This window comes from Eucalyptus grandis, chromosome 6 (assembly GCF_016545825.1).
Source record: "Eucalyptus grandis isolate ANBG69807.140 chromosome 6, ASM1654582v1, whole genome shotgun sequence".
Classification (NCBI taxonomy): domain Eukaryota; kingdom Viridiplantae; phylum Streptophyta; class Magnoliopsida; order Myrtales; family Myrtaceae; genus Eucalyptus; species Eucalyptus grandis.
Genome location: NC_052617.1, coordinates 13,467,779 through 13,493,386, shown reverse-complemented (window position 1 = coordinate 13,493,386; position 25,608 = coordinate 13,467,779). Strand labels below are relative to the sequence as shown.

The 25,608-nt window shown below is 39.6% G+C and overlaps 1 protein-coding gene and 1 pseudogene across 1 annotated transcript; both read right to left on the bottom strand.

The window, feature by feature from the left end:
• Positions 1–3,629: 3,629 nt before the first annotated feature.
• Positions 3,630–6,253, bottom strand: LOC104435349 (protein ACTIVITY OF BC1 COMPLEX KINASE 3, chloroplastic). The gene is given in 6 exon segments (XM_039314364.1): positions 3,630–4,205; positions 4,401–4,423; positions 4,426–4,744; positions 5,120–5,344; positions 6,036–6,038; positions 6,194–6,253. Coding segments are annotated over 6 exon segments (1,206 nt in total).
• Positions 6,254–7,499: 1,246 nt separating this feature from the next.
• LOC120294320 lies at positions 7,500–20,060 on the bottom strand (annotated as a pseudogene).
• Between the last annotated feature and the right edge of the window lie 5,548 nt (positions 20,061–25,608).

The window sequence follows — 25,608 nt, the reverse complement described above, 5'->3', positions numbered from 1 at the left end:
AGGATCATGGGCATCGAGAACAGCACTTGTTTCTTGGCTTCTTCCACGTCCAACACCTTTTGCCACCATGTGAGTCTCCTTGCGATGGAGGGTTCTCCTCCTCCTCCTCCTCCTTCTTCTTCATGAAGAGCAGGTTGAAGCAGGGGCAAGGAATGATCTGAAGTCATCTTCTCCTTTCGATGACGGCAACCCGGACGTGCTTATCTTCTCTTATTCGCCATCACCTCCAGCTTTGTGTCTGGTTGTGGATCGAGTACTGATCTCCTTGTCGTTTCTCTGTTTCTTTAGGATTCCCCATATTAGTCTAAAGAAGACGGCGACAGAAGAAATCATATGAAACCTTGTCGTGAGATCTTTATCTATGTGGGCCACATGATGTGAGTACAGTAGACCCGGTCAAATGGACGGCATGGGATAAAGGGCAAAAATAATACAAACCGCCTCTTAACTTTTAGCCAAATTTCCAATATCATTTCTAAAACTTTATTCAACGTGGATGCTAAACTATCATGTAAATGTTTGACATAGCCCGTCTATTTGCTCAAATGACAAATCAGACGCTACCTGATGACTTGCTCAAATGCCGAGTTGGATTTTCAATAATGATTAGCCAATATGTCTATGTTTTTATTTATATTCCTTAGAAAAGGAAAAGAAAAAATAAGTGTTAACACGTGTGTTGGACATGGATTATTATTTTATCCTAATTTAAAATAAATATCTCATTTGGATAATTCACATGTAACTTTTTTTTTATCGTTCACTGTTCAAACTTAATGCAATAGAAGCCACATAAGCAAATTCGAATTAATGGAAAAATGATATTAAATATTTTCATATAATTGCTTCTCAAACCATATTGAACATTTTAAAAGTACGTGGTGGCATTGAAAATTGGATTAAAGTAAAGAAATATTGGAAATTCCTTAGGTATTCTTTTTGTTGTGTTCTTTGCTTCTGGACAGTAAATTCAATGCCTGGAATTGGAATGTGCGAATCGCGATATTGATCATACCAAGATTGACAGCTAAGGCTAATTAATATTTGTGCGAATCGCAATATTGATCATACCAAGATTGACAGCTAAGGCTAATTAATATTTATTGACAGTTAAGACTGTTTTCCCGGTTGACGAATTTTCATGAAGAAGAAATATATAGTCACAGTTCCAATTATAAAGGCCGTGAAAAATCCAAGAAGAAGAAGAAGAAGAGGAAGAAATATATAGTCACGGTTCCATCTATAAAGGCAGTGAAAAATCCAACATAACGTTTGGGTATTAATGAATTACAAAAGAAATTTTAAGATATTTTTGGGTTTCTCTCATGAAAAAATTGGAGCAAAGGATGATAAATTGAGGGAAAATTATCCGATCGGTCCTAAATTTATTTTATGGATACCAATTTAGTCCTAAACTTTTCTATATCTTGGGCAAAACTCCAATGTAGTTCTTTTGGTCAACTTTTATCAGAAATTGCTAACGTAGTGATCTAGTCATCTTTAGCTTCCTTATGTGGCACATCATTACATCAGCGATTTCTCACAAAAGGTGAAATTTCGAGCAAAAGTTTGGGACTAAATTGACAAATTTAAAAAGTTTAGGACGGAATTGACATCCACATGATAAACTTAGAAGTGATTAGACAATTTTGGCTTAACATGAGCCATATCAATGATGCCATGATCATGGTATTTGTCCACAAATCCACCCCAAATTCCACATTATGGTGGTCTTAGGGATGTTTCAAATGACTTCAAAATGGACCAGCTCGCCCACCACCTACCTCTTATTTTGGCTGCTATTTACTTGGAGAAAGATAGGTCCATCCCAAGTCCCTGTCCATCCGCAAAACGACACCCCACACCATGTGCAGAAATGACCGGTGATAATGAAGTTTTTCCAAATTTACATTGTGGTAATTCATAGATCCAAAAGATAATTCACAACCTTTAAGATTTATAGATATTTACGGATTTATGGGTAATTACAAAGCCAAGGCTTATTTTACAAACACAAAAGAGTGTAATTAACGAACATTGTTTTGTATTGATGATAACATCGTATGCTACCACAATTAGATTTTGGTCGCAATTGATCGAGAGTGAGTATAATCACAAATGTCAAGAATCAACAATTAATTGTTTTATCCTTTACCAAAAAAAACAATTAATCGATTTATTAACTATAAGGATATTACTACTTTAAAGGGGGATTATTTTGTTTTAAGAGATGTTACTGCTTCAAAGGTGCATCATTCATATTGAGGATTGTGGCTAGAAGCAACTTACTGCTTAGGAAAGATACTCATTTGTGAAGTTCTCCTATAGATAAAATGAGGGAAAATTACCAAAAAGTTCTAAACATATTACATTTGTATCAATTCAACTATAAACCTTTTAATTTAGTCAATTTAATTTTATTACACTTGTACTAATTTAGTTATAAACCTTTAATTGTACTAATTCAATCATAAATCTTTTAACATGTTGCCAATTTAGTATTAAACTTTTTGATTATTCATCAATTTAGTCTTTTTGGCTAATTTTGTCCTAAAATCATTGACATGATGATTTAGACAGCGCTAATCATTACAGATGGCATGATCGACACTAATATGAAAGATTTTGGTAATTTTTTTAAATTTCTGATTTCTTCCTTTCTTTTTACCTTTTTCTTTTTTCACATGGACATGATCAATCATATGATTTGAAATCTCTTAACCTCACAAGATGAATCCTTTCACACTTCATAGCTTGAGCATGTCTTCACTAGTAATTATCCTGTAATTTTGTAAATTACTATTTTGAGAGAGTGATGATTTGATTCCGAAAGAGTCTAAATTACATGGACATGGTCATTCGATTCGTGTTACGTGGATGAAAGAGATAATGTATTGCCCACATACGCACACTCAGACAGAGAGAGAGCGTATGTCCCCACGCAGACATCCGTAGCTTATGCTCTTTCCTTCAATCTCTTCGGATGGTATTGGGGTCTTCGTAGGACAAGCTCAAATTCTTCACTCTTGGATATGTGAGTGAAAAAAAAAAAAAAATTCCTGCAATTGTATACAACTAATGTTCTTGTTTATCCGTTATTGTGTTGTCTTTACTATTGTCTTCTTTGTCATTGCTTTTGACTGATGTTCAAAATGGACTTTCAGGGCTGGGAGCCAAAGTAAATTTTCTGGGTAGGTCTTGATAGGAATTCATTCGTCTGTCAGTCCACTGGTGTAGCATTGATGGGTCACTACTAGGGGTGAGCGGTTCGAGGTTAGGTTCGGTTCCGTCTGGGCCCAAGAACCTGAACCCGGAACCTGCCCCGGTGCGGGTTTCATTTTTTGAACCCTAACCTGCCCGTCAGCCAGAACCCAACCTACCTTGTTACGGTTCCAAGGTTTGCCCCAGGTTCCAACATGTTCTTTTTTTTTTCTTTTTTTTTTAGATTTGATTTGAACTATAACGTATGTGCCTACTCTATGGTAACTTCCCACATCTTAGCAAACATATCCAAGAATTTGGACATACATAATCAAAACCAATAAAAAGTTTCCAAAGAGGAAAGGTAGCTGAAAGAGGCACAGCTTGAGTTCAAGGTCCATTAAAAGCAGAATGCAGATGCAGAAAAATCAATAGAGGCACAAATCACCATTGAAAGGATACTGATACAAAATAGCGCCCAAGCCATCAACTAAGGTTTTGAAGTTCAGTTCACTAACAGTTGCATTAAGCGCATCATCAAAAAAGTTCCAAAGAGCTGGCACAATTGGCGCTAGATCCACATCAGGTGCAAGAAAATCTAGAGCATAGTAGTCACAAGCCATAGCTTCGTAATCCCGATTAACGAGATGAACCACATGACCGATTATAGCAAGCCTCTCGTCCTCCGGGGTCTCACTCATCATCCCAGAATCAAGAAAAGCAAGTTTACCATCAGGTGTCACCAAAAGATTACCAGGATGAGGATCTGCATGAAAATATCCATACTCAAGCAAAACTGCGAGTCTCGGGCCGAATGCTGCATTCACCAAATCCAGAACTTTTAAACCTTGTCTCTCAATTGCTTCCTGCTCATTTAGTTTGATTCCATCCACCCATTCCATTGTTAACACTTTGCCACTTGTATAATCCCAAAAAATATCAGGGACAAGGACATCTGCCTTGTCAGCGTACAACTTCTTAAACCTCCTTGCATTCTGCCCCTCCTGCAGACACCTGTCAAAATTAACAATCAAGCCTAACAAAAATCTTATAGAAGGGCTTACCAAATCACACAATCGCAAAGAGATCTTTTGAACTAACTATACATCTTAAGAAGCAAGTACACCTTCGAGTTAAAGGCCAAATTTGAACGGTAGTGCGAGCATCTATCGATACCCTAGGTTCATAAGGAAGCTAACCTGCATGTAGTTGAGCTCCTGAAAACTCTTCGAGCAAATTCATCAATAAGAGCAACAACATCACTGGTAATTATGTCGACGTATTTATTGATGAGAATTCCAAGACCTCTTATCAGGTAGAAGTCTAGTCCTATAGCTTCTTCAATACCTGATCCTTGCACTTTTACAGCAACTAATTGATTAGAATATCTCAGCCGCGCTTTGTAAACTTGCCCTAAACTTGCTGCAGCTATTGGAGCTATTGGAGAAGGGGATATAGACGAGAAAATTGAATCAAGGGTCAGCCCCAACTCTTTCTCAATGGAGGCAAATGCTTCGGTGTCTGGGAATGTGGGCAGAGCATCCTGTTGTGGTAAAAATAAAGGCAATAAACCATTAGAAAACTTGCTCTCTCTCTCTCTCTCCATAGTCTTCCTCTATTATCCTGAATATTATCGTACAAACAAACGAGATGTAGAAACCCCAATTTAATGATTTGAGATGTACGAACTCAACAAAAATAATATGCTAACCATGTAAACAAAAATGCCCTCTCGATTCTAATGCAATCTTCCATCTGAATTGACATAAATGCATTACTCATGCATGCACTAGAATTCAGGTCGATCGATTCTTATAAGGAATCGAAGAATCGAGCAGTGCCATAGTAACATGTCTCTATGAGAGTTAAGTGCAATCTCGAAGCGCACGGATGCACATGTTCAGAGATGAAGGAGTACCTGAAGTTCAGAGAGCTCCTCCAAGTACTTGGGAGGGCAGAGATCGGGCCTTGTCGACAGCCCCTGCCCTATTTTAACGAAAGTCGGCCCCAATCTCGTAAAAATTCTTCTCAACTCAGCACCTCGCTTCCTCTTATTCTGATCAATTTGTCCATTGCTTTGATCCAACAACAGCTTAATCGCGAAAGAACCTAGCGAGACCAATATCTCCAGCGTTCTCCCCACCTATGTAGCACCGACACGGACACGCAACACGCGACACGACACGACACGACACGACACGCCGACACGTCATTTCTTAAAAATAGAAAATTTCGACACGTTCCGACACGTTATATATTAAATATATATATATATTTTTAATAATAATAAAAATAGTATAGAATTAATTTACACGAAAAATATTAAATAATATTATTCATTATTTTAATTTGTTACAATAATACACAAAACTTAGAGGAAAAAAACATTGTTTAAAGAAAAACGCTGAAATGATATTTTTAAAATTATTTATTTATCATATATAGCATTTTTTATTTCTTCTTTCATAGTAAAAGACTCTTTAAAAAAAAAATAAAACAATTCTAAAAAACAAAACTGAAAAAATAAAAATTGACCCCATGTGTGTATATTTATAGCAATTTTATTACTTCTTTAGTGTATATTTATATTTTGATCCCTTAAGTATTATAAATTTTTAAAATTGACCCCGCGCGTGTCGGAATCACGTGTCGGAATTTTGGACTCGCGTGTCGGAACGTGTCGGAAAAGAGTTGACCACGTATCGGATTTTTCGACACTCGTTGACCGTGTGTCGGAGCGTGTCGGGACGTGTCGGAGCATGTCGGACACATGTCATAGTGTCGGACACGACACGGAGGCTTCCGGAGAGTGTCCGTGCTACATAGCTCCCCACCGCCTAGAGAAATTTAATTCCACTCAATCAACCAAATGAACCAAGATTCAATCTCCCCAGCGAAATTCAAAATCTACGCACGTAAGCTCACCAAATACGCTCATAAGGACATAACATCTAGCATAAATTACAGCTTAGTCATCAGTAGAGAGAGAGACCTTGATAGGGCGAGAGAGGAGCTCGGAAGAGTAAACGGTGGCATTGGCGGCGCATGCCATGGCTCGAGCCTCGGCTTGGATGTCCTCAGCTCGATCAACGCTCAGCACCCAGCACGACCGCGCCGCCCCTGCCTCCTCCTCCGCCGCACCGCGCGCCGCCGTCCCCCGGCCTGCGCGGTCCCGAGGCCTCGCCTCAACTAGGGCCGCCCTGGGAGCCGCCACTCTCGCCGCCGCTCTGCCTCCATGGACGGACCTCGGGATCGGACACCACGACGGCGAGGACACGGTGAAAGCACCAGTGGCGGCGGCCTCGAGGGCGAGCGGCGTCCGGCGGCGAGACTCAGAGCGGCGTCGAGTGGCGCGACCGTGTGTGTGTGAGGTTTGAATCAGTTTTGCAAACAATACGAATGGAGATCGTCTTCTTCTTTTGGAGCCCTAACCGGCTCCAAAACTGGTTCCGGTTCCGGTTCCCAGAAAAAAGGAACCGTGGTTCCCTTGGAACCGGGAACCGAACCGGACCCTCCTCTGATTCGGTTCCGGTTCCCGGGTAACCCGGGAACCATGCTCACCCCTAGTCACTACACCGATTGACATGTGCGCCGACATTGATTGTAACTTCTGATTTCAATTGCAGTCTTCTTAGCATTCTTTTGCTGGATAGGTAATGCGTCTGAACTGCACCATTAATGAGGCCAGTCTAGCTGCTGTTATTATTGCGTTCCTCTATCACATGAGTCTTGACCTGAAGAACCCAATAATTTCGATGTCAAAATTTGGTCATATGTCATGCAGTATTTGCTAGGTTGGGCGTTCTATAGTCTATAGTTGGTTGAAATAGGCATCTAGACTATAGTTGATTGAAATGTCTAGATTGGTATGTGTAGGTCAACAATCCGGCCACTGCCTAAGCTTACAAACTTTTGGCTATACTTACAGTCTGAAGCTCGGATTTTCATTGTCTCCCTACTCTAAGCAAAGGAGAAAATATTGGGTGGTCTGGGACCTCCACGTCAGCGTGGTCCCCGGCCACTCACGAGGTGCCATGTGGAAGGGTGGGCCCACTTGGTGTCTTCTGCCTTCTTCCCCTCTCTCTCCTCTTCGTAGCCTGCCGACACCCTCTCTCCTCCTAGCCTGCACGCTCTCTCTCTCCTGTCAGAGCATTTATTGCGGCTTAAACTTTTCTCTTTCCTTCGTTTGAGGAAGAAAACGACCGCTCATTCCTCTGTCCCTCTCCATTTGTTTCCTTTCGAAATTTTGAATCTGAAATTTTCTCTATCTCTCATGATCGTTGCTGCTCCACCGTGCATCAAGTGGATGTTCCCCTGCCGTCGCCGACGAACCACATTACGGCCGCCCCTACTTCGGTGCTCGCTCGCTTCCTTCTTCGGGCTCGTTGGTGCTCCATCGTTTGTTCCGGCGTTCCCGGGATCGCAGATGCAGCACGCGGAGGAGAAGCAGGCCTCTTCGAGCTCCCCTCAACGTCGGTGAGCGTTGCCCGCCGAGCGAGACCCCACACACGGAAGGCTCGGAGGCGAGGTTGCTGGAGAAGAAAGGTTGAGCCCCTCCGTCTCCGCTGGTCGCTTCCATTGCCCCCTACCCTGACACACGGAAGGCTCGGAAACATCAGCATTTGGAGGCCAAAGGCGAGGGAACAAGAAGAAAAGCGGACTAGAGGTCGCGAGAGGGAGGCGGAGGGGCGTCGGCATCAGAGTCGGGTTCAAGGGAGGAGGCGGCGTAGGCGTAGGCGTCGGCGTCGGCGTCGAGTTGAGGGCGACGGAGTCAACGGCGGAGGCGGAGGTGGAGGGTCGTCGGTGTCGCGTTTCGCTGGAAGAGAGGCACGACTTTGTGGAGAGGGAGAGAGAGAGCGAGAGCGGACGTCGCGAGAGGGAAGCGGAGGAGCGTCGGCGGTGTTAGCGTCGGGGTAGGGGGCGATGGAAGCGACCAGCGGAGGCGGAGGGCCTCAACCTTTCTTCTCCAGCAACCTCGCCTCCGAGCCTTCCGTGTGTGGGGGTCTCGCTCGGCGGGCGATGCTCGCCGACGTTGAGGGGAGCTCGAAGAGGCCTGCTTCTCCTCCGCGTGCTGCATCTGCGATCCCGGGAACGCCGGAATGAACGACGGAGCACCAACAAGCCCGAAGAAGGAAGCGAGCGAGCACCGAAGTAGGGCGGCCGTAATGTGTTCGTCGGTGACGGCGGGGAACAAAGCTTGATGCACGGTGGAGCAGCAACGAGCGCGGAGAGATAGAGAAAACTTCAGATTCAAAATTTCGAAAGGAAACAAATGGAGAGGGACAGAGGAACGAGCGGCCGTTTTCTTCCTCAAACGAAGGAAAGAGAAAAGTTTAAGCCGCAATAAATGCTCTGGCAGGAGAGAGAGCGTGCAGGCTAGGAGGAGAGAGGGTGTCGGCAAGCTACGAAGAGGAGAGAGAGGGGAAGAAGGCAGAAGACACCAAGTGGGCCCACCCCTCCACATGGCACCTCGTGAGTGGCCGGGGACCACGCTGACGTGGAGGTCCCGGACCACCCAATATTTTCTCCTAAGCAAAGGGAGTTGTTTCTCTTGTCAGGTAGTCAACGAGTAAGATGCTTACTGATCGCTCTTCCTGTACAGCAAACAATTTTAACTGTTCTTTGCATCCTTTGCTATAGCAGTCAGAATTCATTTAGAGAGCTCGGTTGTAAACAAAAGAGAAAATGTGCCCCATTCTAAGTCTTTCATCATCTGTAGTCATAGAAACACGGAAGAGAAACTAGGGAGCTCGATGACTCTGTGCATAAATCACGTAGGATACTCACTAATACCTCGTTCTGTCATTTTATTTTTCTTTGACATGTTATGTAGCAATAATAAATTAAAATCTGTCAACTAGACCAACATATTGTGCATACCAGATGCCCATATCCATAGCCACGGTGCATTGATTTCGAATGGTTTCTTTGCTTTTAACATACACGTTCGACTTGAGTGAAAATGTCGTTTGCTAGGCCTTGATGCTCTAATCATGCAAGGGAAGAAAATAAATGACTGTTTTGGAAATTTGCTAGGTTACATGTGTTTGACCATGGGATACGAGGATCTTCCTTATCCATGTCGACCGAGAGATCCATTCTGCTCCACTTTGTCCGCAGAGTGATCACCAGGAGAGTGACAGTTTGCGAGGAGAGACCGCAGATTAGGCCTATCCACAAACCCTGCGCAAGAAACAGATCACAAAGTTGAGTTGATGAATCTGAAGTTTCAAAGCAGGACCATTCACTATTCAGAGGAGTGCTCATCCAAAGGTTGCTTTCACCTTGACATCTAGATTCAACTTGAACCCAAGAAGGACTGCGATCGGAACCTCAATGCAGTAGAACGTCACGAAGTTGACGTACGGCCAGATGTTGCCACCCGCATCCCTGAGCCACCCCTGACTCGACAAAAAGTTGGCTCTCGTCGGTCAGTGACCTGAAGAAGATAGGAAGCAAGTTAGAATGAGCTTGGGGTATGCTCTTCGTTCACATTCTGCAACAATTGTACCTGATGAGACCCATGGACAGAATCAACCGTGATGGAGATGGCAAGCAGGGGCGTCATCGAGCCGAATTCTGCTATGATGGAGGTGCTGTCGCTGAACAGGCCCGCCCAAACGTCGTGTCCAAAGGCTAAGGCCAGTACAAATGCTACTGCTAGCAAGATAGAGAGCTTAAGCGTCACGACCATTACGTTCTTTGCTTAGTCAGCATTGCCGGCTCCCAACTCATTGGACACCCTTGTGCTGCGCAACCCTGCCTCTTTTAGCAGATTAATAAAAATGAAACTCAAAACACCAAGCCGTGAGAGGAAGTAAGATGACAACAAAGGCAACAAGTGTGCTTACAACCCTTCCCGCAGCACTGAGTCCGTATGTAATCATGTAAGCAATAGTTTCTGTGTTCACACGAAAAATTTCAAAGCAAAGAACAGACACGAGAAGTGAGAATGATAGTTTTATCCTTCTGCAACAAGAAATGCAGAAGCATTACAAGATACGCGACAGAGATACCAACCACATTGCAATCAAGGAAGTAGTTGTTTCGGAGTTCTTCATTTGTCCTGCTAGGAAAACCAGAATCTCGAAGGCCCTGTATTCCAAGCTGATGAGGGCAGTCAATCGGAGAAGAACATCAATTGGCATATTGAACATTTTCATCAGAAGATTATCAACTTGTCGAATATATTTAGGACACATTAGGATGATGAAATGAACAGTCAAACTATTCATTCCACATGCTCCTTCAGCAGAATATGAACTTGAAAATTAGATCTCAATGTGACATAAACCATCAGAAGATTAATTATGTGAGAAAAGAGTCATGCTTTGACTTCTTTCTAGTTAACAAAATAACCATAGGCAGATAAGTCACTAGAAGTATTAAGCATTGATGACGAGTTCAACATGACAAATGACAGATAATAATTCTGGAAGCTCACGTACCAAACCATTGCAGCTGAAAGCAATGCCAATCTCAAATTAGTGAAGATGTAGCTGAATGACTCGAACGAAATTCCTTCCCACGAATTCTTGCATCGCTTTGAACAAGTCACATAAATGGCCGAAAAAAGAACTGATAGCCAGAAAGAAATTGAAGCCACAAAAGGAGCTCCCTTGAAACCAAGCATCGTCCAGTGGTCCAAGGCATGCACAATGCCTATGTGAATAACAAACGGAACAACCGACAACATCACCGGTGATAATACAATACCTTACGTCTGCAGAAACCCGTACGCAAAAATTCCCGGGAGCATGAATTTTATGTAGAGAGCTGCCGTTATTTGCGAATCTTGATGAAGCAGGATCAATACAGGCTCGGTGTAGAACCAAAATATGGAGATTAGGGTGGAGAAGAACAATAAAACAATGCAGGAAGCTTGCAGATGAATTCCCAATGTTCGATATAACTTCGCACCAAATCCTTGTCCGCATAGTGTTTCAAGTGCTCCACTCGAGCCAGTCTAAGAAGAAAAGAGAGTGAAAAAACTAAGTATACACAATTTGCATGAAATGTGCCATCATGCATGTAGAGTAGTCATTTCATAGTAACACTCAGATCGACTCTTAGTCATTTCCACCGACGCGTTAATTATAAAACTTCCATGTCATTGCACAGTCTATGTAGCCCTCTATTGTTTCTTGTCTGTAGCTATCGATCTATGAAATCTACTTTACCATTATGATATCATACTTTCCGAGTTCAGAATGTCAAGCTGGATTGATCTTTGGTATGCGATTATTGTCACGTGTTGAGTCTCCACAATTTACTCGATGAGAAGTTGAACTCTCAGCTTTGCGAGCAATGGAAAAAGTATCCTACCTAAAGGTTACCCTTCGTTTGAGAATATAAAGCCGACGATGGGGCCACTACTCCAATGTTTATGTGGGAAAAAAAATTCATCAAAACATTAGTAATAACACTGATATCTGTTGCAAAATATTTCTGGTGAAATGTGGATGGTACACTTCGTTGTCCTGGGTGAGCCCAGCCTGCTCTTTCTGGAAAAATTTCTGAAAGGAAGTAAAGAACAGATTGGATACGCATTCATCAGGCGGCCGCTGGCGAAACAATATAAAAATCAAAGGAAAAAAAATTCCAAATAAGAGCTCGAAGTACTATGATTTTTTCAAATAAAGATTTGAAATAGATCTTGTTTCAATTAAGAGCCTTAAGTAGCTAGATTAATCTCAAATAAGTGCTTGATGTGATTATGATTATTTCAAATAAGAGCCTAGCCTTGCCGATCATTGGGCGACAAAAAATTTCGACCAATTAGGGATATTTTCATCCTAATAAAATTTAAATTTAAATTAAATTAGATTAAAAATTCAAAAAAATTAAAGAAATTAAAACAAAAACAAAGGCTAGAGGGCTCCCTCCCGGCTTGTGGCTGCCGCCCCATCGCTGATGGGGTGGCAATGATGGCTGGCAAGGTCATTGACACCTCCTTGCCTCAACTTTGTGCAAGGGCTTGCACAAGGGCTGGCGATCCTTGCTCAAATTTGAAAATGGGTAGCCACCCTTCTTGTCTCTAACAAGGGTCTGCTAGTCCTTGCCTCTAGTTAGCAAGGGTCGTTGATCCTCACCTAGGCATCGCCGACCCCACCAGCCATCGCCACTACCCCACCGATGATGGGGCGGTGGCCACAAATGGAAGGGAGCCCTCCTCCCATGTGTTTTTTTATTTTATTTTTTTAGTTTAATTTTTTAGTTTGTAAAGAAAAAAATAGAAAAAAGGAAAATTGTCATTCATCAAACAATGAATTCATGCTCTTATTTGAAATTGATGTGATCACTTTAAGTTCTTATTTAAAATAAAGTCCACTCCGTACTCTTATTTGCAAAAATGATGGTACTCCATAATTTTATTTGAAATAATATCTACTTTAAACCCTTATTTAAGAAAATCATGGTACTTCAACTCCAAATATGGAAATTTTCCAAATCAAGGATTACAAGAAGTGGAAAAAGAAACCAAAAGCAGGCTAAGTATATGCACGAGCAACAATCACATGCCTGGCTATTTCCATGTGCTGCAAGAATTTTCCTTCCTCATGTTATTCAATTCTTGTTAAGTTCTTCAGCGACACTAAGATTCTTTTACTATCTAAAGTCTCATCGCTATTGTTATTTTGTTTGTATGCTAGCTGACTGGTTCCCATCATGATGATTTCTCTATTAATTTAACCAAGTTGCTGGTCACCTTATCTCAATGATCAAAATATTTATTTGTATATTTTTACTCAAAATGAGATGGTAATGTCCTTACTTTTCTCTCGTGAACAGCTTAACTTCTATTTTTAGGATACAGCACTAGCCAGTCATTATTAGTGGCAAATAAGTAGAATGATAAAAGCACATGTGGACTCTTTTGATTGCATCTATATTGCTGTAATCGGCTAGAAAAATTTTTACATACAAATAACATCTATCGATAGATCATCTAAAAGACCTATCAAGAAACACCAAATAGGAGGAAAGCCTCTTTGCCGAGAGGCATATACATGCTTAAGTGAAAGGCTATCGATCAAGTTGTTGGTCAGCTTAAACTTTGCGATCCAAGTCTGCCAAGGCTATTTTAAAGAAATGTGTGTTAGACGCAAATTGCGCAACCCCAAGATCTTCATAACCAGAACAAGAACATGCATAATTGAGTAGAAAGATTAATGCACCTGGATCCATCGAACATAAAGCAGAAGCAGAAAAAGGGATTACCCACATATAAAGGAGATCCACGCATCAAGTCATTCTCTTCTATTGCCCTCCGTATCACTGGCTCAATGAGGCGGCCCCCCTCATGTGTAGCATTAGGTAAACGCCCCTTAGGTGAGGATACATGTGAGAATTAGGATTAGAGGAGAGACTTGAGCACTATTTATAGAGTTTCTAGCCAGTGTCTCTCATTACGAGCCAGGCTCAACTCGGCTCACACTAGCCAGCCCATATTAGACTAATTAAGAAACCTTCTATCTCACTTTAGACCAACCTTGTTTTACGGTAACCATAAAAACAATAAATTACAATATCAATTAATTTAGTCCACATTAGGAAAACTCTTACATTCTCCCACTTGAACTATATTAATTGAAATCGTACCGTATGTGCGCACATTTGATCCAGAGATAATTCTTAATAGTCAATCCTATCCCATAAAGTCTTAAAAACCAAATCATGGTGGTAACTGCATGTATACACACAGAGCCTTCCATGGTCACGAATGTTCTCAACTTTATTGATATATATTCAATATGGTAGTGTGGTAAATGGATAACATCTCTCATAGAGAGATCCCATTTGTCAGTTACCATTCTCTTACCTTAGGTGTCACAAAAACTTGTGCCACTAGAGAATGCTTTATGGTTCTAATGAGCCCACATATATCTTGTCCTTATGGTTAACATTTCTTTATGTATTACAAGACATATGCACAAGGCTAATAACCGGATGCCCGGATGCCCCTAGCCTTCACTCAAGGTTTATACAATCACTTGAGACTTTATCAATATGTATTCAACATAATAACAATACATTCAAAAATATTTTATTGAATGCAAAAGTTGATACATATCAAACCGTTACAAAGTGTAACGAACACAAATGAAACATTTATCAGAGTAAAGTCAACATAGCTCCCACTAAATAACATCATCTCATGATGCTCCTAGGCTCATGTTAACGATATGTTACTCAAATACACACGGGCGTAGGCCTTTAGTTAGTGGATCTGCAATCACATCATCTGTGAAAATATATTATATTAAAATGTCATCTTTCTGTATCATTTGCTTTTGGTAAAAAATTTTGACCACCATATATTTAGACCCATTGAGACCTGTAGTAAATAAATAATACTACAAATTTGTTATCTCAATACAATCGTATGGATCTATCCATAAAATTAAAACGATCAACTTCTTTATGAGGTTCTGGAGCCTAAAAACCCAAGTAACAGCCTAAAAGAATATTACTAACACTGCTTACATAGTAGAAGATGATATAGAACTTTATTTACTGCACTTACTGTTAACATAAATATGTATTCCGTTATTGATTGCATGTCATCAAAACAGCCAGCAAAGTTTACATCTAAATACTCTACTAACTACAAGAATTAAACATATCTATAAATTAGCATATAATCTCTTGTCTTCTTTAAGTACCTTAAAACCTTCTTAATAGCAACCCAGTGATCATGTCTTAGATTTGACCGATATCTTCCTAGAAGTCCCGTGACAAAGACAACATTTAGTTTAGTGCAAATTCGAGCATACATTATACTTTTAAGTGCACTGACATAAGGTACTCCCTTTAATTAGATTTTCTCAATATCTAAATAAGGACAATGTGATAGATTCAGTCTATCACCCTTAACAACAGGAGCAATTCCTAGCTTGCAATGATGTATATTGAATATTTCCAAAATACGATCAGCAAATGTCCTCCAAGAAAATCTAATATAAAATCCAATATATATGACAAGAACAATTCTTACAAACCTTAGTGCAAAAGATGCCTCAAGGTCACTACTTGTAAACAAAAATCATGTACATAGAGTATGAGAAAAAATAAATTTCCTCCCACCGACCTTACAGTATATTGAATTACTTTGTTCCCAATTGAACAAAAAATAACAACACTATGAAACTTTAATAATATTGTCTGGAAACTTGCTTAAGACTATAAATAAGTCTTTTTCAGTCTACACACAAGTTTACTCGAAACATTTATTGCAAAATTCTCCAATTTAACAATATAGATTTTGTATCTATTTGACATAACTCCATATATAAATAAATAAATAAATAAATAAATAAACTATTAATGCCGCATTCACTCTGAAAGAATCTTTTAAAGAAATAGTTATTTCTTTACTATAAACAATCCACCCATCTTTCAGAGTGAAAACTTTAGTTACCAAGTTGGCTTTAAATTCCACAATATTTCTTTGAAATTCTTTTAGTTTTGTACGCCAATTTGCAACTAATAAACTTGTGATCTTTAGACAAGTCAGTAAGTTTACAAACATGTTTCATATATTGTATATCGCATTTTATGGCATCTAATCACATACTTGATTGAGGATAAGAAACAACATTTATTTATGTTGCTAAATCAACCATGTAGTGGATATTATAGTCATGCTATCACAAATAGACTATATAATCTAATGAAATAACTGATCATCTTTCCCCAACAAATCTCCTTAATAAAATTACCACCACTTCATTCTGCACTTGAGAGGTTTAAGAAATTTTATTATAACCTATATCAATAATAGTACCTTGAATCTCAACAAATTTAATCTATGGTACAGGAGATTCCATAATTATCTGTATAGGTAAAGACAAAAACATAATAACCTCCATCATACTATTATCTTTAATAGTCTGAAAGCAGCTATCTTTTACAATTACGTCAATCTTTAGAAACTTTAGAGTATGTGATTTCATAATTCTCGTACTTTCTTTAGGGTCTTAAAATCAATACCCCTTTAACATTCTATGTAAGATACAAAATAATTCCGAGTGAATGTAAATTCCAACGCATCTAATATTGGATTAGATAACCACCTCTTAATTTTAATAAGAGTTAAGTAATTTATGTCCAATCTATAACTCAAAAGAAGTTTATGAAACAACTTTGATAAGAGACACATTTTGTATGTGAAAAGTTGCTTTCATAATATCAGCCCACAAAAAATCATATAAATTAGTCTTACTAATCATACTTATCATCATATTCAATATGGTGCATTTATGCCTTTCGGCCAAATCTCTTTGTCAGGATTTTCAGGTATAGTAATTAAATTACCACCCCAGAATCTACTAAGTATTTGACAAATGACCTTTTAAGCTATTTCGCATTGTCATACTTGCCAAAATACTCATAACCGTTGTTAAGCCTGACAACCTTTTAAGACTAATTGTAATTGTTTTATTCTTTATCTCGGTCATTTTCCTTAAATAGAAAATTTTTGAAAACAATATTTTAACCATATACGAGATGTATATGTCATTAGGATTTAAACATAATCTTTGCAGATGTGTCCTAATTTCAATATCAAACAACACATAATTTCAAGCAACTAAGACTTCCATAATCTTATAACAGTGCAGTCCGTAGGCAAATCTCTTTTCAAGTGTTCTAGAATGGAACGCTTCATGGACAGTAAGCAAATTCAATTGCTCTTTTTTCAAGCAACAAATCATATGTCCACAACTTAAAATTTGAAGCAGTAAAAACCTCAATAATATTGGAGTTATTAAGTATAGAAAATGTGACTGAAAAACAAGCAATGTATATAATAAGCATCATGTGAGTACCATATAACTTGACGTACAAGTACACATCCAGAGAGTTATACGCATAATCATATAATCATCTTTGGGCAGAATACATGACATGCAGTTGTACACTCCCCACATGATAGCGGTTATGAGAATATATTCCAATTTTCCGTGAATTCATCACCTTTGGGCATATGAATCATTAGAATCAATCACTCCTCCACCACATTATCATGTATCCCTCCGTGAACTAATACATAATCACCTCCTTTGGGAATATGACTACGCATTAGACGAGGAGACATCTCAATTATCATATGAGACCGAAATTTCTCAAATCCAATCAAGCGTACCACTTTGGCGGTCACTACTCAATTGAATCATTGAAATTCTCTCATACTAGGGATATAAACTTTACACCTCACATACACCATATTCATGTGATTTTAACTTTAGTAATAGGGGTAGCATATCACCAAAATCACCTATCATGCTAATTACATTACTTTATTCATTAAAAAATTAATCATACTAATTATATATATATAGCGAACTTGAAAGATAGATTCCAATGAGATCATTGATCACAGTAACACAAGAAACTTCTCATAATAGAGAATAAAACATCTCTTATGCACCCCAATTACATATTACCATAATAACATAAAAAGAATGTTGATCTAAAATATTTCTCACAAATTAACATCAATAGTAATACAGGGTATACCAAATCGACTCATGAGTTCATAAGGCAAAAATGACTCTAAGGCCAACAACTGATTTATTAATCAATTTTAAGTAACAAATATCATTACTTCAACCAGTGGCCTATAAATTGAGTCAAACCACAGAACTAAATATCTAAACTATAACAGTAGATACTATTACTCTGCATAAATATTATCATACTCCTTAACCATAAAAATATTCAACTTGATAGACATTAATAAGTAACCAGATGAGTTCATGTACAATATGCAGTAACTTAATCGACATGCATTACCCACATACATCAGATATATTAATCAGTACAATCAGTTTGATCACAAGTTCTTAAGACGTCCATCATTCAAAGATTATTAGCGTGTCAAGGAGTATGCTTGAGTAACAAAAATTTCATAACATTTACTATTTCTCATCAGCTCAATACATAGCTCAAATACTATCTCATAATGGTTGTATCTCATTAAGTCAGCTTTAGTTCACAATAAAGTTTTATTTTTATTGATGAATCACACCTTATAATGATTATGTAATAATATACCTATAACTCAACACTTGTATTTTCAAAATCACAGAAAAATATAAGGAAAAATACGCAAAAATTTATTTAAAATACACGTATTTAGGGTTTCATATGCAATTTCACATCAATAAAACCATCAAACATATAAAATAAATATACCACGAGATAGGAAATCACTATATGAGTCCAACGCCGCTAGCCACGCATCGATCGGAGTCTTCACGCGCCCACACGCGCCGCCTGAGTGCGCGGCACGTGGATCTCACGCGCGGTGCGCGTTCGACGCCCAGGCGGCGCATAGCCGCGCATGGGGGCGCGTGCTGCCTCCTCCGGCGACGCGCCGCCAACCGTCTTGCTCATCTCGTCGAGCCCAATCCAAATTTGTTATTTAATTTAATTTTTATTGAACAAAAAGTCTCAAAAATCATAAATTAGGGAAAAATACATACTAATTAGGGCGAATCCATACAAATTAGGGTAGATCCATACAAATTATGGCAAATCCATACAAATTAGGGCAAAACCAATTGCGTTCAAGTTCTAGGGTTATGGATGCTCTGATACCACATGTTAGACGTAAATTGCGCAACCCCAAGATCTCCATAACCAGAACAAGAACATGCATAATTGAGTAGAAAGATTAATGCACCTGGATCCATCGAACATAAAGCGGAAGCAGAAAAAAGGGATTACCCACATATAAAGAGGATCCACGTATCAAGTCATTCTCCTCTATTACCCTTTGTATCACTGGCTCAATGAGGTGGCCCCCCTCACGTGTAGCGTTAGGTAAACGCCCCTTAGGTGAGGATACAGGTGAGAATTAGGGTTAAAGGAGAGACTTGAGCATCATTTATAGAGTTTTCAGCCAGTCCCTCTCATTATGGGCTAGGCTCAACTCGGCCCACACTAACTAGCCCATATTAGACTAATTAAGAAACATTCTATCTCACTTTAGACCAACCCTGTTTTACGGTAACCGTAAAACAGTAAATTACAATATCAATTAATTTAGTTCACATTAGGAAAACTCTTACAATGTGTACTTAGTGGCGTTCGGGCTATTGCTTAGTTCGAGCCATATCGGGATATGAGCCAAGCATTTTGGAGGGCTGCTCCCTTTCAAGTCCGCCCAACATAGATCTTCGGGCCTCAAGGGACTACACGATAGCCGCGCCTATGATCAAGTTTACTACCGAGTTCCCATCCACAGGATTCAAATGGTGATTATGAGAGAGGGCAAAGCTATAGGAGCAAAATGGGACTCCAACGAAATGTAATAATAATCTGTGTATCCTAAATCTTATGCATTTTCCCTTTTTCTTTTTTTCTGTTTTATTTTTCCGTTTCCTAATATTTTAAGGCCATGTAGCTTTGGCTTTATGTACATCAAAGTTGAATATCTTTCCTTTTCTTATACTAGGAAAAAAGTAACTAAAGTCAGATACTTTATATGTATATTATATTTAAAGAGAACAGAGGGAAAGCAGAAGTTGCCGTAGTGGACGGTTTACCATGAAGGTGAAGTCGGTGACAGTGGTCCAGGAGTTGGCAAGGGTGGCGCCGGCGAGCTCGAGCTCGCCGAGGTGGCCGGTGAACAAGACAGAGGCCAAGGGGATGTCGTAGTAGGAGAGGCTGGTCAGGATGATGGGCATCGAGAACAGCACTTGCCTCTTGTCTTCTTGCAAGTACAGCGTCCTTTGCCACCATTTGAGCCTCCTCGTGATGGAGCCATCTCCTCGTCCTCCTCGTCCTCCTCCTTCTCCGTCTTCTTCATGATGAGCGGGTTGAAGCATGGTCGAGGAAGGGTCTGAAGCCATCGTCTCCCTTCGATGATGGCGAGCTGGATGTGCTTTATCTCGTCTTATTCACCTCTGCCTCCAGCTTTGTCATTGGTTCTGGATCAACTACTGATCCTCCTCGTCGTTTCTTAGTCCAAAAAAGAAGATGGCGACAGTCGACAGAAGAAATCATTGAAATCTTATCGTGATATTCTTTTCGTTCGTCTTTTTTCTTTTTTTCTTTTGCTTTTCGAAATTAAATTTGACCCCTGGGGTTGGCACTTGCGAATCGCAGTATTGACCGTATCGAGACTTCTCTTTTTGGTGGGCCGTACCAAAGTGACGGCTAAGACCCTATTAATATATACTCGGCCGACAAAATTTTATTGAAATCATTGAAAGGGTGAGTAGTCTTAAAATCCGTTCAAATTTTACATGAAATTTGAAACTTGTCTTATCGATATCGATATCGATATCAATATTTGAATTTTTGAAATCCATAATTATTTTGCATATCTTTGAATCCTACCTTCTCAATCGATTCCAGGGCCTATGAGGAATCATCCAATTTCTTCTTCTTCTTCTTTTCATTTTTTGTTAAGTAAAATGAAAGTGAACGTAATAATAGAGAGTCCTATTTGTCAATAAATATAACTAATAAAGGATTAAAGCAGATTGCAACGAGATCAGTGAATTCACTTTGCAAGAAGTTTGCATCTTTAACGTGTGAACACAAGGACCTACAAGCTGCCAACTGCCATATTAGACAAACAACTTCAGATATTAGAAAGTACCCTGATACAGTTGATTAAAGATTTTGTCAAATCATTAAAAAAAAGTATGGGACATTTCATTTCTATGAATTTTCAGTTAGGCATCATACCCTGACTGCTAGGTCCTTGTGCTGTAGAAACTTTATCAAAGCATAGTGCACTGGTCTTTTTATATCATCTTTGATCTGCATGCATCCATCAGAAAATCATCACAAAAAAAGAGAGTATGGATTGTGTCGCGATCAAATTTTCGTGGTGAACCACCTAGAGTTTGGCTAATGGATTGTTAAGCCTGGACTTAACTCGGGCTTTCCCAAGCCTATTCCAATTCGCGACTTTAGGTTCAAGTTTTTTAACATGCAATTGATTTTCAATTAGGAGTCGCCACTAATCTATTTTTGGTGGATCGATTAGAAACCCAAGTAAAGTAATGAGAGTTTTACATTACTCCTACGAACCAGAGACTATGGGTATGGGGACTTGATTACACTAGATTCTTCTAATGCCCTTTCGGTACCTTTCTTTTTATATTTGAAAAATGTTTGGCAAGCAGTTTAAATTGATTTTAAATTTATTTTCCTAACATGTGAGGTAATCATGCGGGTGCGCAAACCACCAATTTAACACCCAGATAAACAATAAATAAATAAATTGCAAAAACTTACCTCAAAGCAACGAAAACATCTGCAATGTTAAATTAAAATCCACATCAACAACCCTAGATATGGTTTCTAATTAACACGCAATTTCTTTTTTGTTTTCACTTATTCAATGAGAATCATGCAATGCATGCTACTAATCTAACATGAAATGATATGACATGGCAACATGACCTAAACTATATGACATAAATAAGCATGCGGCCTATCCTGAAGCATGAGATGAATTTATTCTAAAAAAAATGATTTTTTGTATTTTACATGAGATTTGAAATTAAGAAAAATGCAAAAATTATTTATTAAGATTTTATTCAGCTTATATGAAGGATCAGGTCAGACTAAATCCTAATTTAAACTAAGACATTATCTTAACCTAGCAATCTCTAACCTAAGATATCATCTAAACATGCACTTAAAAAAAATGACTAACTAACCTATCATGCAATCAATCCTAATCTACATGGAATGCAAATGCAATTTTTTTATTATTTTCGGGATAAATAGAACAATTAAAAGATAAACATCAAGCCATCCATAGAAATCAAAAATACTATCCACCATCCAAATTGAAATTCAAACTTGATTATTTCGCGAATAAAATCGATAAATTGATCTTAAGCCTTAAAGATCAAGATATCAATTTTATTCCCGCGTGAATAATTATTCCATCTAAAGTCTTATAGATAGAATAAAAATTCATGCGGTTGCGGATTAGGCAATAAATCCTAATTGGAAATGCGCTTATCATTCAAATATGCACCTAAGATATTGAAAAGCATGTATTTGGCAATAAAATATCCAAATCAAATTTAGATAAGATAATTACCTAATTTCGCAAATAATATTACCAAATTTGAATCGAATGGAATCCGTTCAAAGGAGGCTTCAACGGTGATAATTCATTGACGACTGGCGAGATCACGTAGGGACTCGTGGCTCGGGATAGCAGTTGATGGCTCATAGATGAGGCGAAACAAGTAGTCTGAAAGATCAATGAACGTCTCCTAGTGTGGGTTAATTTTTTTTTTTGTTCTCACAACTGAACTTGGACTTCCAACTTCGCCAGATACGCACTGACATCTTTGGGCAGTCAAAGTAAACGAATTTTCTTTGTGCAATAAGTGGAATCATCTTTCTTTGACTGATGAAATTCAGCGTGGGTGCTCTCGGTAAGAGAACCTGCAAAAGTGAAGGAAGACACTTCAGATTGGTGCCGGCTCAACTAACCATTAGGTGGCCCAACGGCAAAGCCCCGTGGATTTGGATGAAATTCGCCACGAAGTCTTGGTCTCGTCGAGAGTAATTGGACTTTGCTTAGGATTATTCGCTGGACAGAGACCGCGCTTGAAATTGCTGGGACTTAGAATGTCAGGCTTGTGGCGCGTCTGGACAGCAACTTCGGTGCAATAACGGGAGGTGGGGATGGAGCAGCTGCGGATTGTTGGACTTGATATTGCTAGTGCGAGTACCTAGAGGGGGGGTGAATAGGTATAAAAGATTTTTCTTGATGATTGCACAATACTTAGACAGTTGAAGGATTTGCAACAATTAATAATCAATCGTAGACTGAGTAAGGGAAAGAGAGAATTGAACACGCGGTTTATAGTGGTTCGGCTTGATTCAAGCCTACGTCCACTCTTCTGCACTGACAGCCTATTGGTTGGATTCCACTATGAACAAAGAGATGTTACAGTGTTGATCTTCCTTGATTTCTAGGTGTAGATGATCTACCACACTCGCTCAAGGTATCACCAAGTATAAACACTCTCTGTGTATACAATATTGCTCAAAATGTATCGACTAATAATCAAGGTGCTTCAGACTTTTGGAATTTCTCTATCGATCACGTTTCGAAAACAACTAGAACGTCTTCATTTTATACTCCTTTATGCCATCATAACCGTTGGCACTTACCAAAGGAATTCCTCCAATCTACCCGTTGGACGGAATCAATCAAGAAGATCATTCGAGCTATTAAAAGAACCTGACGATAGCCCATCAATCATGTTCGCCCATACAATCAGGATCTTGGTTTCCAAGAATAGAACATTCAAGAATATTTAGTCGACCATCGGATCTTCAATCGATCTCGATACGAATAAAAGAATCCGTTATATTTATCCAACCAAGGAATCTTCTCCAGAGGATAGGATCGAATCCTTAACCATATACCTCGGCTCTGGATTTCCTTCGTCACTAGATTAGAAAGACTGTCAGTGAGAATAGTCTTGAGTCTTGAGCCTTGAGTCTTGAGTCTTAAGCCTTGAGTCTTGTGATCATAAAGTCTTCAGACTTTAAACTGACGGTCTGCAAGTATCCAGACTAGACTGATAGAAACGTTTTGTCAGCTTCAAATATTCCGGAAAGATTTCTCCAACAGGACTACCCGCGGCGTTGAAGAGCTGAGGCGCGCGGCCGTCGAAGTTGCAGCATCATCAGGCAGGTCACGGTGTCGGGAGTGGTGATCGTGAACTTTAGGCTTGCCAAACGAGCGGTGATCGTGAACTTTAGGCTCGCCAAACGGGTCAGCGAATTCGGCACAGCAAGGGGCTGACCAATTACCTACAAAACAAAACAAAAACTCATTCGTCCGGCTTGATCTAGGGACGAGCTCAATAGTGGTGCAAGAATCAGCGGGTGCTCGACGGTTCCGTGGCCGCTCGTCGAGGACAGCAAATTAGTCATGAAAGAGCAACGGCAACGTCACGGCATCGGGCACCGAACCACTACGGAATTGTCGCGGGGACTCCACCGACGTTGGCGACCCCGACTTTGGCCCCGTGGACTGGATTTTGTTGGACCGTGGCAAGATCGTTTGAAAAGCTGGCCGAAGACCTCGATGGAATTGCTGGAACTTAGAGTATAGGGCTCGTGGCACGTGGGCAGCAGCGGCGACGGTAGTTGGGGTAGCGGTAGGTGGTGGTCAACCATGAATCGGCAGTCGCGGGTGTCGATATTGTAAGCACCGAGCTTCACGCTTGAAGACCCCCACTTCTCCCCTTTTCCGTGAATGAACGGGCTCCTTCGTTCGGCCGAGAGAAGTCCCTCTCTTTTCTCTCTCACGTATATGTCTCTCCTTTCCGAATTGTGGCGGTATGAATTGATTGTGTTGCCCCCTAAACCCTACGTATGTTTACTTATTTATAGGGCACGGATTAGGGTTTTTAAATTTTCTAAATTCATATCCACGAAGATTTTTTTTTTGAAACGCAATATTTGTTTTTTTCCAAACATAATATGTGCTTTTGAATTAAAATCTCATAAAGATAAATCCGTAAAATATCTCCAAGGATACGGGCTTGGACCGATTTGCTTTCTTTGTGGGCTTAGTCCAGCCTATTAATTTAAAGCTCAGAACCACCAATTCGAACTCATCCGCCACCGGTCCAATAAACAAATGCAAAAAATGCAAATGCACCTAAATCTATATGCTATGCAATTAATTATTTTCAGGGATAAAATTAACCCTAATTTTTAATGCAATAAATGACTAATCAGGTCGCCAAATTTTAGGTGTCAACAAATTGCAGAAAACACATAAAGGACAGACTCCACAAGGAGTAGCTGAAATATCAAGATCGAATATGTGATAACAACATCCGCGAGAAGACCTCTTATTCTAAGAAAGTATTCACTTCTCCAAAAATCTGATGCAAACCATCAAACACTCTTTTATAATACTCAAAAAAGACCATAGTGAAAGATTTCTTTTTAATTTCTCCTCCATTCTGTTCTGGGAACCAATGAATTAGGATTCTCTGGCCGCTCTAAGCCAATGCTGACATAAATTATCCAACACTTGCCTAAAGATAAGCAATTGTCCAGGAAATGGCACAAGGAGTGACATGATAGATTGAGAAAAAAGAACATCATAAAAGCATCTCTGGTTTTATCTTAACTTCGTTACCAGTGGAACCAGTAAAAATGATTAGGAAGAAACACGAGCTTTATAACTTCAAACTACTCCAGGCTGGAATTTGCTTATCGCTACACACCCTATGTAGGGAGACACCCCCATAAAAAAAGCACTTCTATCAGATCATGTTTCTGCCTTCAGCACTTTTAAGAATTCACTGAAAAGCTCAAATGCATCCAAGACTCCCAGCTCCAAAAGAATATGGATGTAGTGACCAGCACAAACATGCATACACACAT